At 40.5% G+C, this 16,153-nt stretch overlaps 1 protein-coding gene across 1 annotated transcript in view; it reads left to right on the forward strand.

Moving 5' to 3' along the window:
- LOC124789054 (sialin-like) overlaps positions 1 to 16,153 on the forward strand; it is a 178,683-nt gene that overhangs the window by 119,425 nt on the left and 43,105 nt on the right. The window contains exon 8 of the mRNA XM_047256345.1: positions 13,057 to 13,298. Coding sequence (XP_047112301.1) covers positions 13,057 to 13,298 — 242 coding nt within the window. The remainder of the gene's footprint in view (positions 1 to 13,056; positions 13,299 to 16,153) is intronic.

The following is a 16,153-nucleotide window of genomic DNA, read 5'->3' on the forward strand; positions in this document are numbered from 1 at the left end:
AATTGTTTTTCTCTTCGGGAACATATTATAATAGCTTTATCATTGATCCAAAATTTGTAAACCTAGTGCCATATTACGTTAACAAGTGTTGATTCCGCGTTATCTGTATCGAAATGAGGCTCCGTCTCCAGCCAACAAGCAAAACTGCAATGTATCCTCTGAGCTACAAGAAGAAGCGGGAGGAAGACCATGAAACGCGTCGTGGGAGTAAATAAAATGAAAGACACTTATTTTAATTTACCTTTTGGTGTCATAAACAGTTACAGTTTCCTAAACACAGTTTAATATGGACGACTTAATGTTAAATACTTCGCTTACAAAACTCTCGTGCGACCCTACCTAGAATATAGCTCAAATTCGTGGGAGCTGTACCAGATAAGAGTAACGTGTAATTTGAATGGCTACAGAAAAGGACACCACGAATGGTGTCACTTTTGTCTCGCTTACGGAAGAGCGTCGCGGAAATGGACAGAAACCTGAAATGGTAGACGCGTAGAGACAGACGGCGATTATCTAGCGGGAGCTTACTTACAAAACTTCAGGAACCGTTACTGATTAACGAACTTCAGCCCCTAACTATCGCTCCTGTAGCGACCGTGAAGACAGGGTTGGAGTGTTCACCACACGCAGAGAGGCAACCAAGCAGTCATTGTCCTTGTGCCACTGGAACTGGAAGGAAAATCTGTTATGTGGTGAACCTTAAATATTCTCCGCCATGTGTATGGGGGGTTTGGATGTAGATGTAGGTGGATATATATACATTGTTCTGTTCCTGTCTTTCCACAATCTGTCGAATTGCTTCTAGAAAATGGTCCAAATTGTTCCTTTACACTGTTACCAATACATCTTTCGACAGGAACGTGGAAGCTTTATCCACTTTAGACTGCTGGACAAGACACATAGAACGATTAAACTCAACTGGAAGCCAGATAATCTGAACAATAAGTTAAGTAGCTTCTCAGAAACACTTCAAACACCTATGCGCCTTGCTGCATTTATGTAACGAAAATCCATTTTGGAAAGAACAGCTGCAATTTATCAGCCATTTATTTTTTAAAAGTCGTGTATCCTAATTCGTGAAACATGGCGAACCTCTAACGCTTTCCTGAAGTCTTTGTGTAGGCAATTTATTTTCGAACTTTATCACAGAACTGCCTGTACGTTACGGGCTGTACCATTTTTAGAATGGAACGTGGTAGTTAAGTTAAGTAAAAATATGCTCAAGTACAATTTTCTGTATACAAGGGGTTAAAAGAAGAATATATTTTGAGAGGTGGTAGTATGGACCAAAACAAGTAAAAAACGTTCAGTAAGCATAAGGTATGAGCACTTTTTCATCTCCGCTACTGTGAAACACATCACTTCTACTGCGTGCTATTTGCTATTACGAACGACTACATAATGCAGTAAACAAATGACGACACATTCCTCTGTTATTATCCATCCATGCACCAAGCACAAAACATCTGTTAGTGTTGTTACTGCAAATCTTATTCACAGTTCTGGATAAATACAGCGAATACATTAGTTCTAGTGCAATGTGTTTTTGTTTTGAGAAGTTCGTGAAATTATTTTACATTGCAGTTTTACCTTTGCAGTTGCCAGCATAAAGGAAGCCCATTATTCAGTACGGGAAATTGCAAAATTATGTGTTCTCCTTTGTTTATTCGTTTTTATATTGCATTCTATAGGTAATTCGTAATAGCAAGAATCTTGCAGTGAAAGAGATATGTCAAACCACATAACGAAGACAAACAAGTGCTCATAGCTCTTAAGGTAGGCATTTTAGAGCGCTTATCGACAATATATATTTTTTCTTGTTTTGGACCATATTACCGACTCTCTAAGTATGGAATACTTTTTTATACCGTGTATAAATACAAGAAAGTATTCAAACCTACAAGCCTTTGTTAACATTTATATAGCGGGGAAGCAAACAGCCAAATGTGTTATCATAAAGATGGTTGACAGATCGCTGAAAATGTGAGACGAGTGTCCTCTTTGAGATACACCAAAGTATAATATCCGTACTGTACAACTTTTTTGTATGCTTCAGTCAGTGTTTCCTAAAATAGAGGGCATGTCATTGTCTACTCTGTTTATTATTACTCTGTCTTCTTTCTGTTGTAGTAACGTAGTTATGTTCACAATGGCCTCGTTGTAGTCTATTCCAAGCTTATCTCCAACCTACTGATTTCCTAACTAATAAATGCTTGCCCTTATAGTGTGTGAATGAGTGGCACACAGATTCACCACGTGACATGCAGTGGCGTCTCTAGGAACAGTGTCAGCATATCTATAGTGGTGACACAACATACATTGATGTGACAAATGTCATGGAATAAAGATATGCAGATATACAGATGACGATAGTATCGCATACATAAGGTATAAAAGGGCAGTGCATTGGCCGAGCTGTCATTTGTGCTCGAAATTGAAGTAGGTAGTTCGTGTGAAATAGTATGGGTAGAGGATATACCCGACAATTGGACTAAACTATTAATTGGATCGTTTTAGCGACCCCCCGACTCAGAAGATATAGTTGCTGAACAGTTCAAAGAAAACTTGAGTCTCATTTCAATTAAGTAACCCGCTCAAACAATGGTGACTTTAATCTACCCTTGATATGCTGGAAAAATTATACGTTTAAAGCCAGCGGCAGGTATAAAATGTCATCCGAAATTGTACTGAAAGTTTTGTCAGAAAATTATTTTTAACAATTAGTTCATAAGCCCACTCGAAGCGTAACTCGTTGCGAAAGCATACTTGACCTTTTAGCAACAAATAATCCTGGACAAATAGTGAGTATTGTGACGAATACAGGGATTAGCGACCACAAGGCAGTTGCTGCTAGGCTGAATACCGTAACACCTACAACGATCAAAAAGAAACGCAAAGTATGTCTATTTAAAAAAGCTGATAAAAATGCTCTTAACGCCTTTTTAGGAGACAGTCTTCACTCCTTCCGATCTGATCATGTAAGTGTAGAAAAGTTGTGGAATATTTTCAAAGAGATAGTATCGACAGCAGTTGAGAGATATATACCACATAAATTAATAACTGATGGTACTGATCCACCATGGTACACAAAACGGGTCAGATCGTTGTTGCAGAAGCAACGAAAAAAGCATGCCAAATTTAAAAGAACGCAAAATCCCCAAGATTGGCAAAGTTTTACAGAAGTTCGAAATATGGCCGTACTTCAAAGCGAGATGCTTTTAATAATTTCCACAACGAAATTCTGTCTCGAAATCTCGCAGAAAAACTCAGAGAGATTCTGGTCGTACATAAAGCACACCAGTGGCAAGACGCAATCAATACCTTCACTGCGCGATAACAACGGTGAAGTCACTGATGACAGTGCCACTAAAGCAGAGTTATTAAACACGGTTTTCCGAAACTCCTTCACCAAAGAAGACGAAGTAAATATTCCTGAATTCCAATCAAGAACAACTGCCAAGATGAGAAACATAGAAGTAGATATCCTCGGAGTAACGAAGCAGCTTAAATCTCTTAATAAAGGCAAGGCCTCCGGTCCAGATTGTATATCAGTCAGGTTCCTCTCAGAGTATGCTGATAAAATAGCTCCGTATTTATCAATTATATACAACCACTCGCTCACAGAAAGATCCGTACCTAAAGATTGGGAAATTGCTCAAGTCACACCAATACTCAAAAAGGGGAAGTAGGAGTAATCCGCTGAGTTACAGGCCTTATCACTAACGTCGATTTTCAGCAGGGTTTTAGAACATATGCTGTATTCGAACATTGTGAAGTACCTCGAAGAAAACGATTTATTGACGTATAGTCAGCCCAGTTTCAGAAAATGCCGTTCTTGTGAAACACAACTAGCTCTTTATACTCATGACGTAATAAGTGCTATCGACAGGGGATGTCAAATTGATTCCATATTTTTAGATTTCCAGAAGGCTTTCGACACCGTCCCTCACAAGTGTCTTCTAACCAAACTGCGTGCCTACGAAGTATCGCCTCAGTTGTGCGACTGGATTCGTGATTTCCTGTCAGAAAGGTCACAGTTCGTAGTAATAGACGGAAAGTCATCGAGTAAAACAAAAGTAATTCCCCAAGGAAGTATTATAGGTCCTCTATTGTTCATGATCTATATTAACGACATAGGAGACAATCTGAGTAGCCGTCTTAGATTGTTTGCAGATGATGCTGTCATTTATCGTGTTGTAAAGTCACCAGATGATCAATAAGAGTTGCAAAATGATTTAGATAAGATATCTGTATGGTGCGAAAAGTGGCAATTGACCCTGAATAAGGAAAAGTGTGAAGTTATTCGCATGAGTACTAAAAGAAATCATCTAAATTTCGATTACGCGATAAGTCACACAAATCTGAAGGCTGTAAATTCAACTAAACACTTAGGGATTACAATTACAAATAACCTAAATTGGAACGATCACATTGATAGTATTGTGGGTAGAGGAAACCAAAGACTGCGATTCATTGGCAGAACACTTAGAAGGTGCAACAGGTCTACCAAAGAGACTGGTTACAACACGCTTGTCCGCCCTATTCTGGAGTATTGCTGTGCGGTGTGGGACCCGCATCAGGTGGGAGTGACGGATGACATCGAAAAAGTACAAAGAAGGGCAGCTCGTTTTGTATTATCGCGAAATAGGGGAGATAGTGTCACAGACATGATACGTGAATTGGAGTGGCAATCATTAAAACAAAGGCGTTTTTCGTTGCGACAGGATCTTCTCATGAAATTTCAATCACCAGTTTTCTCCTCCGATTGCGAAAACATTCTGTTGGCTCCCACCTACATAGGGAGAAATGATCATCATGATAAAATAAGAGAAATCGGGGCTCGCACTGAAAAATTTAAGTGCTCGTTTTTCCCGCGTGCCGTTCGAGAGTGGAACGGTAGAGAGACAGCTTGGAGGTTGTTCATTGAACCCTCTGCCAGGCACTTTATTGTGAATAGCAGATTAATCACGTAGATGTAGATGTAGATGTAATTCAAGTGAAAAGATTTCCGACGTACTTATGGCCTCACGACAGATTAACAGACTTTGATCCCAGAATAGCAGTTGGAGCTAGACGCATGGAACACTCCATTTCTGAAATCGTTCGCGAAGTCAATACTCCGAGATCCATCGTGTCAAGAGTGTGCCGCGAATAGCAAATTTCAGACATTACCTCTCACCACAGACAATGCAGCGGCCGACGACCTTCACGTAACGACAGAGTAGCGGCGTTTGCGTGACCATATGGCTGGGCGCTAGACGACTGGAGAACCGTTGCCTGGTCAGCTGAGTCCCGGTTTCAATTGGTAGGAGCTGATGGTTAGGTTCGAGGGTGGCGAACACCCCACAAGCCATGGACCCAAGTTCTCAACAAGTCACTGTGCAACCTAGTGGTGGCACCATAATGACACGGGCTGTGTTTACATGGAATGGACTGGGTGCTCTGGTCCAACTGAACTGGTCATTGACTGGGAATTGTTATGTTCAGCTATATGGAGACCAACTGCAGCCATTCACGGACATCATGTTCCCAAATAACGATGGAACTTTTGTGGGAGGCAGTGCGCCATGTCACCGGGCGACAGTTGTTCGTGACTTTTTTGGAGAACATTCTGGACAATGCGAGGAAATGATTTGGCCATCCATACTGGCCGACATGAATCCCATCGAACATTTATGGAACATAATCGAAAAGTCACTTCTTGCACAAAATCCTGCATCGGCAACATCTTTGCAATTATGGACGGTCATAGAGGCATAAGGGCTCAGTATTTCTGCAGGGGACTTCAACGATTTGTGGAGTCGATGCCACGTCGAGCTGCTGCACCAAGCCAGGCGATCCAACACTTTATCAGGTGGTACCCCCGTGGCTTTTGTCGTCCCAGTGCTTTATGACCACCTGATTGACAGCATTTGATCCATATTTGGAATGGAATACAGCAGCGACTCTGCATGGAATCGATAAGACTTTACTAGCTTCCTGGAGGTATTTGCGACCAAATATCTGCCACAGGTCATCACTCATGAAATACCTTCAAGTTACCAGCGACTGATCTATGGATGTGGAGCTCGCATCTGATAGTGTCCCAGATGTATTCCGCCAGGCGCATTTTTTGGCCTAGACATAGCCCCCAATTCAATGGCATGCTCCTCAAACCACTGCATTACGATTCTAAACTTGTGGCACTGACATTTGTGTCAACAATGTCAGGGAAGGCAACGAGCACGAAGGGATAAAAATGGACTGCACTGGTATTCACATGGGCTACAAATTTCATATTACCTTCAATTACCACCACATGTCCCACAACTGAGCAGGTGAATACCTCCATAGCACAGATCTGTCACTAACGGCCTGTATCGTGAAGCAGTGCATGTTTTGAAAAGCCACTCACCTAGATGACTGTGAATCTGGACACGACCATCAGCCTGGTGTAATAACAAATGTGGTTCAACCAAGCAGGCGACATGTTTCTAACGACCTACAGTCCAATCTCGAAGATCTTGTGCCCACTGGTCTCATATCTGATTGAGTCATTGGATCAACATGGGGGACTGTTATAGCCACATCTTCAACAAGGTGTGCTGAACGGTATGCTCCAAAACGTCTCTGCTGTCAGATGTGCCACAGATCGCCATTTATGCTACTTTACGGAGCAGGCTAGCCTCTAACCTCCGTGTTCTGAGATGTTGTCTGGACGACCAACACCTGTCATCTACTCTTGGTTTCACTGTCAGTAGTAGAAAGTAGAAAAAATATATATTTGGTCTATAGTCGCACTTTTTCTTATTATGTCTGTTGGATACTGGTTTCAGTACACAGCACCATTCTCAGGACATTCGTCATGCTCGCTTCAGAAATAGGTGTGTCAAACACTCAAATACTCAGGAGGAGAGCAAAATACACTTTCGAGCATAGGAGGAAAGCAGTGGACATTGTGGATCAAATCTAAACTCTTACCGTCAAGTTGCCTACATGCAGGGGCAGGGTCATAGGCTTGTCATCATACCTCATCTCTGTCCTAAGCCACACCTTCTTCTTAAACCACATCCCTCCACTCCCCTGTCTCTACTGCCTTCCACTCGCTTTATCTCTCCCCTTCCTAAGCTGTGACCCTTCCCCTTTTCTAACCTTTCCTAAGCCAAGCTCCTTTTTTGGAACAAGGTCAGCCAGAGAGCTTCTAAACCAACACACATGTTATGCCCTGACATAAATAAGTTTTCTGTTGCTTTATGAGCTCTTCTAATCAAAATGCTACTTGGAAGCAGGCCAATCAGAGAGCTTCCTATGGCAAACATCAGTAATGTATAACATCATTTTAGTCCAGTGTGCTGACAATTGCATAATGTAAACATGGCATCTGATATATTTGCTCAGTCACTAATGTTAGATTGTTTTGGACTGGATTGGATTGTATGGGGAAGAGACCAAACAGCGAGGTCATCGGTCTCATCAGATTAGGGAAGGACGGGGAAGGAATTCAGCCATGTCCTTTCAAAGGAACCATCCTGGCACTTGCCTGGAGCGATTTAGGGAAATCACGGAAAACCTAAATCAGGATGGCCGGACGTGGGATTGAACTATCGTCCTCCCGAATGCGAGTCCAGTGTGCTAACCACTGCGCCACCTCGCTCGGTTTAGAATGTTTTCTCTACCCCATAGTTACAACAATAAAACATCAAATTTGAGTAGTTTGAAAGGATATTATTGGCTTATTAGTTATTCCATTTTGGACATAACTTCTGTGAGCAGCATTTATCTAAACAAATGTATATTAAACTTGTAGGTGTCGCAAATAGATGTAAGCTTTATTTCATATTTTAATGTTTCCACAGTGAAAGAAATAACCTATATTTGTGTAGCTATATTTGAAAATGAGTCTTAGGTAAAAATTTGTATACTTTGTGCTCCACAGCTTGTGAATATTTATTAAAGGACATATTGTAAAAAATGGCCATCCAACATTTTAAATGCGCTCATGGTTTATACACGACGTCCTTTAACAAATGAGTTATGTGTTTATGAGTAATATGTAAAGCAATTTGTTTGTTTACTATACATTACAGTTTTGCACTATTAAGTCATTATATTCCAAGGAAAATGTACTACGTAGAGCATATTATTGCAAATAATGTTTGAGGAATGGTGGGTTCAAAAAATAAACTATTATCATCTGATAATTTTAGAAGTTTTTCAGTAATAGTTCACTTGACGAAACAAAACTTTAGGGGAGAAGGTGATAATAGATAATTAATGTAGGTTAATTCTTACAAACAAGAAAACAGCAACCAGTCGCTATTAATACTGTTATTTATTTAGGTAAATAGCGCCGTTACCGTTTATGAACTGGCAAGTTCATCATCAGACGGCTGTTGACATGATTTTCAAGATACACTTTACATTATCGTCCGTTTTCGGTTTTTATTATTCCACTGTGGCGAAGTATTTTTGGTGTGTTGTTGCCGTCGAAAATTCCGCGCGATTTAGATGCGAAGTTGCTGGATTGTATTTTTCGCATATTCCTAAATATATCCAGCACTTACGTAACTTGTACTTCACCATATTGTGCAAAACACCACACACACACACACACACACACACACACACACACACACACACACCAAAAAGAATTTGCCACATGTGAAGTTATCACAGAGATTGCTATGTACCTAAATAAATAGCAGTATTAATAGTGGCTAGTTGCTGTTTTTTCTTTGTAAGAATTAACCTGCATTAATTGTACACAGCCACAGTCTCACCATGTCAGTTTTAGACAAAATAGCATAATACATAATGTTCTACACTATCAAAATATCATCGACTTTATCAACTGGCTAGCATAGATTTTTGCTAGCACCGATTTTAGGCCTAGATGAGACTGTGTTCCTCTGGGGTAAATAGCACTTCGTCTTATCTACATGGTAAATATAAAAGGAGTAGCAAATGAGAAAGCATAGCTGTAAATCTTGACAATATTATTACTTCTTGTCAAGCATTTCCATTGCAGACATGCAACACACACAAGAAGATCCTCATACAATTCCACAGGATAATAGACAATTTGAAACTCAACAGAAGGTTTAGCAATTATCCCTAATTACTCTTATGTAATGTTAAGCAGTGATTTTCAAGTAGCAAACAAAGATAAGTTAGAAGCACACAGATATAGGTTAAATAATTACATCAGGTAACAGTATCCAAAAAACATCTGGACTAAACAAAAAATGTATACAATTTGTATCTTCAGATAACAACAAACCTGAACAATACTAAGTCCCATAGCATGTAATAGACAAAGCAGAATAGGTTGCTCAGAACATATCAACAGAACAGCAGGAGACACAAAGGAAAAGAAATGAAATGCGCTCATGAGGGAACAACTGTAGGAGAACACACACATACCTCTCTCTCTCTCTCTCTCTCTCTCTCTCTCTCTCTCTCTCTCTCTCTCTCACACACACACACACACACACACACACAATTTTACTGAAGAATAGTGATCCTCAGTGGCATACATCTGAGGGAATTATTAGAGACAAATCTTGAATATAACCTTAATAAGAGCAAACTACGAAAAGTAGACATTACGGACATCATAATAGAAACAGGACATATTGCAGCACAAGAAGGAAAATAATGATATAAATACAAGAGTAAACTGGGACTGATATAAAACAGCTGTGTGGTTCACCAAAACAAGAAAACTCATAGAAAAAAAACAAGGAGAAAATGACAAAATACTACCATTATTTAGCCAATAAACAAATTAAAAAGTGGAAAAAGTAGCACTAATGCTCATGGCTACACAGGAATGTATGAACGAAACAAAATATAAAAAAAATTATGTTGAAGAACTGAGTCTGATCCCACAATGAGATTCAAATAACACCGAAAAAAAATTTAAAAATGTCAAGCACTTATCCACAGAAACAAAACATAGAAAAAAAAATTCAGCAACACCAGCACTTAGAAGGCAGCCAAAATACAAAAAGACAGTGTCCTCGTGACATACCACATTTTAAAATTTGCACAATAATATTTACATGCACGTTAAAAACTGGAGAAACTAGAAGTATGTATGTAAAACTCCTTGGCATTAATCCAAAAAATAAAAGTTCCACACATCCCACCGACTGCAAAACCAATTTCCTTTGATGTTCAAGACATGTACACTTTAATCCCACACAGTGACGCAATCATCATAAAAGAAAAACTGACAGGAAACACAAAACTCCAAGATACCACTACAGAAGAACTTATACAAATGATAACTTGCAGAACTACCTTCAGCACAACATCTGTTTAAAGTCCTCCAATGGAAGCCAATTCTCATACATATTAGCAAATATCATAATGATTCATATTGAAAACAGAATTTTTTCAGAATAATAGAAACAGGAAATATTAAGTCTTATACTGCCATGTGTATGTAGATGACATTATACATCATGCACACACCACAAGCATATACAAACAGATTAAACATGCATATATGTAATATGCACCGTAACATTTAGCCCGCTTCACAAATGGAAACAGAAGAAACAATACCCTTGCTTGACCTCGAAACAACTAAATCCAACTACAGACACAGCTTCAATATATTTATATAAGAGGCAGCTACACACAAGAAATCAGGCCACCAATATTCTTAAAAACCAGCAGCCGTCACACATATGCTACCTATGCCTACGTTCTCAGTCAGGGAGAGGTATGGCGACCTTACTGGCCAAGGCAGGGCTAGGCAAGCTCAAAGACAAGCAGTAGAAATTCTCTCCATATGCAGGCGGGCATTATCTTGCTGAAATGTAACTCCAAGATGGCTTTTCATGAAGTACAACGAAAAGGGTCATAGAATATCGTCGAGATAGCGCTGTGCTGTAATGGTGCCGCGGATGAAAACGGAAGAGGTCCTGCTATGAAATGAAATGGCACCCCAGACCATCGCTTCTGGTACGATATTGCTGGACTTGTGTTATTCCGAATCACAACAAAAAGTTCCTTTGGACTTGCATGCATGCTTGCTATCAGTCAATACCCAACCGAATAACCGCTTACTTAATGGCCAGAGGAGGAACAATGCATTATTGACTTGTCCAGTTCTGTGAAGCTCTTTCCCTTGAGTAAATTATCCAGTTTTTCTGAAATGTACATGTACATCACAAATACTTATTAAGAGACCTTTGGAGAAAAGAGAACCACTTGTATGAATATCAAGAGCTCAGATGGAAACCCAGTTCTAAGCAAAGAAGGGAAAGCAGAAAGGTGGAAGGAGTATATAGAGGGACTATACAAGGGCGATGTACTTGAGGGAAATGTTATGGAAAGGGAAGAGGATGTAGATGAAGATGAAATGGGAGATATGATTCTGCGTGAAGAATTCGATAGAGCACTGAAAGACCTAAGTCGAAACAAGGCCCCGGGAGTAGACAACAGTAGACAACATTCCATTAGAACTACTGACAGCCATGGGAGAGCCAGTCCTGACAAAGCTCTACCATCTGGTGAGCAAAATGTATGAGACACGCGAAATTCCCTCAGACTTCAAGAAGAATATAATAATTCCAATCCCAAAGAAAGGAGGCGTTGACAGATATGAAAATTACCGAACTATCAGTTTAATAAGTCACGGCTGCAAAATACTAACGCGAATTCTTTACAGACGAATGGAAAAACTGGAAGAAGCCGACCTCGGGGAAGATCAATTTGGATCCCATAGAGATGTGGAACACGTGAGGCAATACTGACCCTACGACTTATCTTAGAAGCTAGATTAAGAAAAGGCAAATCTACGTTTCCAGCATTTGTAGACTTGGAGAAAGCTTTTGACAATGTTGACTGGAGTACTCTCTTTCAAATTCTGAAGGTGGCAGAAGTAAAATACAGGGAGCGAAAGGCTGTTTACAATTCGTACAGAAACCAGATGGCAGTTATAAGAGTCGAGGTGCATGAAAGCAGTGGTTGGGAAGGGAGTGAGACAGGGTTGTAGCCTCTCCCCGATGTTATTCAATCTGTATATTGAGCAAGCAGTAAAGGAAACAAAAGAAAAATTCGGACTAGGTATTAAAATCCATCGAGAAGAAATAAAAACTTCAAGGTTTGCCGATGACATTGTAATTCTGTCAGAGACAGCAAAGGACTTGGAAGAGCAGTTGAACGGAATGGACATTGTCTTGAAGGGAGGATATAAGATGAACATCAACAAAAGCAAAACGAGGATAATGGAATGTAGTCGAATTAAGTCGGGTGATGCTGAGGGAATTAGATTAGGAAATGAGACACTTAAAGTAGTAAAGGAGTTCTGCTATTTGGGGAGCAAAATAACTGATGATGGTCGAAGTAGAGAGGATATAAAATGTAGACTGGCAATGGCAAGGAAAGCGTTTCTGAAGAAAAGAACTTTGCTAATATCGAGTATAGATTTAAGTGTCAGGAAGTCGCTTCTGAAAGTATTTGTATGGAGTGTAGCCATGTATGGAAGTGAAACATGGACGATTAATAGTTTAGACAAGAAGAAAATAGAAGCTTTTGAAATTTGGTGCTGCAGAAGAATTGCTGAAGATTAGATGGGTAGATCACGTAATTAAAGAGGAGGTACTGAATGGGATTGGGGAGAAGAGGATTTTGTGGCACAAGTTGACTAGAAGAAGGGATCGGTTGGTAGGACATGTTCTGAGGCATCAAGGGATCACCAGTTTAGTATTGGAGGGCAGCGTGGAGGGTAAAAATCGTAGAGGGAGACCAAGAGATGAATACACTAAGCAGTTTCAGCAGGATGTAGGCTGCAGTAGGTTCTGGGAGATGAAGAAGCTTGCACAGGATAGAGTAGCATGGAGAGCTGTATCAAACCAGTCTCAGGAATGAAGACAACAACAACAATGGATAGTTCATCTGGGGATAGTGGGTTTCTTACTTTGCACGTGTAGATGGCAGAGGTTTTTCGCACGAGACCTCAGAGAAGGAAACAATGCCTATGAGTTAATTCTTTTTGTGCCCTGTGTATCGTGACTGTGTATCGCAGTTGAAACAGGAGTGGCTGGTGCCTCCTGTGTGCAGGTCTGCTGGGGCCGGCGGCGGCTCTCGTGGTGGTGGCGCTCGTGGGCTGCGACACGGCGGTCATCGTGGTGATGCTGGCGCTCAGCGGCTTCTGCATGGCCACCAACTGCTCCGGCTTCTACATGAACATGCAGGCCATAGCGCCCAACTACGCCGGCACCATAGTGGGAGTCGTCAACACCTTCGGCAACTTGTCGGGTATCATCGTTCCTTACGTCGTCGGTGCGTTCACCAACGCCAACGTACGTCTCCACCTCTTCTGTCAACAAAGTAACTGTATAGAATAATTTTGAGAGTCCTCGGCATTGTTATGACATACACATGCTGGCTTGAGACAAGTGACATTATTTGGCCAGAACCTGATAAATAATCGTCTCTCCTAGGAGAGCAGGTGCTAGTATGCATGCAATAGCAATTCCAAACTGCCTAAAAACAGAGAGGTAGAGAGGTATGGAAATTCGTAAAAGATATCTGTAATTTGTAGTGATATTACACCTAGCATTTATACTTCTGCCAACGACTTGCCACAGCTGTAACGCTGGTTCCCGTCAAATCACCGAAGTTAAGCGCTGTAGGGCTAGTCTAGCACATGAATGGGTGAACGTCGGGGTCTGCTTAGCGCTGTTGCCAAGTGGGATACTCCCAGCCCTCGTAAAGCCAATGGAGGAGCCAGTTGTCCGAGAAGTAGCGGCTCCGGTCACGAAAACCGACAACGGCTGGGAGAGCGGTGTGCTGACCACATGCCCCTTCTAACAATACCTCTACTTGCAAAGTAGTAGGTTAGAAATCAGATTAATAATGTTGCTCACTCAGCATATGTTCGCTTTATCGGGCAAAAATAAAGTTATTGACTGTGGATGGTATAGTTAGAATGGGAAAAATGAAGTCACTGCAAAAAAGTCATTAATTTTGGAACTTATCTTGAATGGATTCCCACGTAGATTTCGTCGAAGTTGTTATGGCTCATCTTGTTGATTCTAGGGTGATTCTACTTTGACTGCTAGAAGGTCCAGATCTGTATTTTAGCAATATTTGAAGACCTAACAAAAGCGTTTTTCAGGAAATTCTTAATGATCAAACAATCTCAGATCAGAACAATGGTATGGTAGAAATAATTTTTGACTTGGTGCTCACGATCCACAGTTTTATTAAACTTCTTGTAAATTCGCATATACTTCTTCTTAATTGTCACATCATCAAGAAAACAGTTTTGTATCAATCTTCATATACTTAATTTCCACTTTAAACACAAGACTTGACTGTTCATTTACAAAGCGAAATAACAACTTAACTTCTGCAAAGTGAAACAAAGACTGCCCATTGCGCATTCACGCCAAAACGGTTACAAGTAAGTCAAAGATTATGACAGTCTCACAGAAATGAATACACACAAGAACCATATCACTGTAGTATATCGACACATCGGAGTACCTATACGTTAATAAAACCAAATGTGAATATTGTCTCAAAAATATGTCTGTTACTTCGCAGAAAAGTAGTACGATATTACTGGTATCGAGAACTGGGGTTGGAGTGCCGTAATGGTCACGTAAATAAAGAACCATTGCACCCTCCATATCCACATCCAGTGATGCCTGTTGGCTGAGGACGATACGACAGTCGGTCGGTACGTTGGTCCTCCCAATGCCTGTTCGGACTCAGTTTAGTTATTTATACATCTTTAAAATTGATAATGTATTGGACTTCTATTTGTACCGTGCCCTGCTACGTGTACACAACCACGTATTTACATGTGTTGGTTTGCAGGTTCATCTTTCTTTAGATAGAATAGGACCGAGAAACAATGATGATTCCTTGTCATAAGATTTTGGATTAAAGTCATACCACAGTCCTTGATTAGACAGCCGTCAATTGTGTTTAATATAGCGCTCGTCTAAATACAGTAGAACCTTGCCAATTCGGCCTCGGATGATCCGACTCCCCGCTTAGTCCTACCATCTTATTTCCGGCGATTATTTACGTTCACGGGTCGTCGCTATTGTCAGTCGATGGCTAATCGTTTGCGATTTGGTCAGTAGGTGGTAGATCATTGATAATTGCGGTAGTTACATCAGTTTTAACATGGAACAACTTGTTTCCAACTCGCTTAATAAGCGTTATTGAACACACATTTGTTTTCTAAATTAGCGAAAGTGTTTCTCCTGCATACAATATAAGAGTGTGTAAAACTAAAGCCGGCCAGAGTGACCGAGCGGTTCTAGGCGCTACAGTCTGGAAAACGAGACCGCTACGGTCACAGGTTCGAATCCTGCCTCGGACATGGATGTGTGTGATGTCCTTAGGTTAGTTAGGTTTAAGTAGTTCTAAGTTCTAGGGGACTGATGACTTCAGAAGTTAAGTCCCATAGTGCTCAGAGCCATTTGAGCCATTTATTTATTTATTTGTAAACCTAAATTATGGCATCAGCTATAAACCTAAAGATGTGACGCTGTCTTTAGCGGAGAAACTGAAAGTGCGTAGGGGTTGGCATAAGAACTCTTAAAGACTGGAGAAAAAAAATAGGAAAACACTTTAATGTCGTACAGTAAGATTGATGTTGAGAAAGGACAGAAAATACGCTTTGTGGGTGTGGTTTGAAAAGGAGAGAAAAAGCACTGATTTTGTATGTCAAACACTGAGAGAGACAATGAAAATGAAAGGTTTACAGCGAGTGGAAAAAGGACATCGAATTCAATACGTAATTCTTTCTGGAGAGAAGCTGCCTGCTGACGAAACTGCAGCTAATGAATTTGCTCTGAAATTTGAAAATTTAGTTAAAGAGCTTAAGCTGGCCCCTGATCAAGTGTATTACATTGAGAGTCTGAAATTACGAAATGTTCTCTACAAGAACCCTACATGCACAAAACGAGTCTGTAACGGCTACAATACTTGCCAAAGATAGAACAACTATGCTCTCTGTAGTAACGCTAATGGGATACACAAGATGCCATTGCTTGTGATCGCAAAAGCAATAAAACCAAGGGCGTTCAGAAACATTAATATGGCGTCACTCCCCGTATATTATCATAACAAAAAGTCAACATGGGGGGAATCTAGCCTCTTTATGGAATGGTTTTATGACCAGTTCGTCCATACA

This window comes from Schistocerca piceifrons, chromosome 3 (assembly GCF_021461385.2).
Source record: "Schistocerca piceifrons isolate TAMUIC-IGC-003096 chromosome 3, iqSchPice1.1, whole genome shotgun sequence".
Taxonomy (NCBI): domain Eukaryota; kingdom Metazoa; phylum Arthropoda; class Insecta; order Orthoptera; family Acrididae; genus Schistocerca; species Schistocerca piceifrons.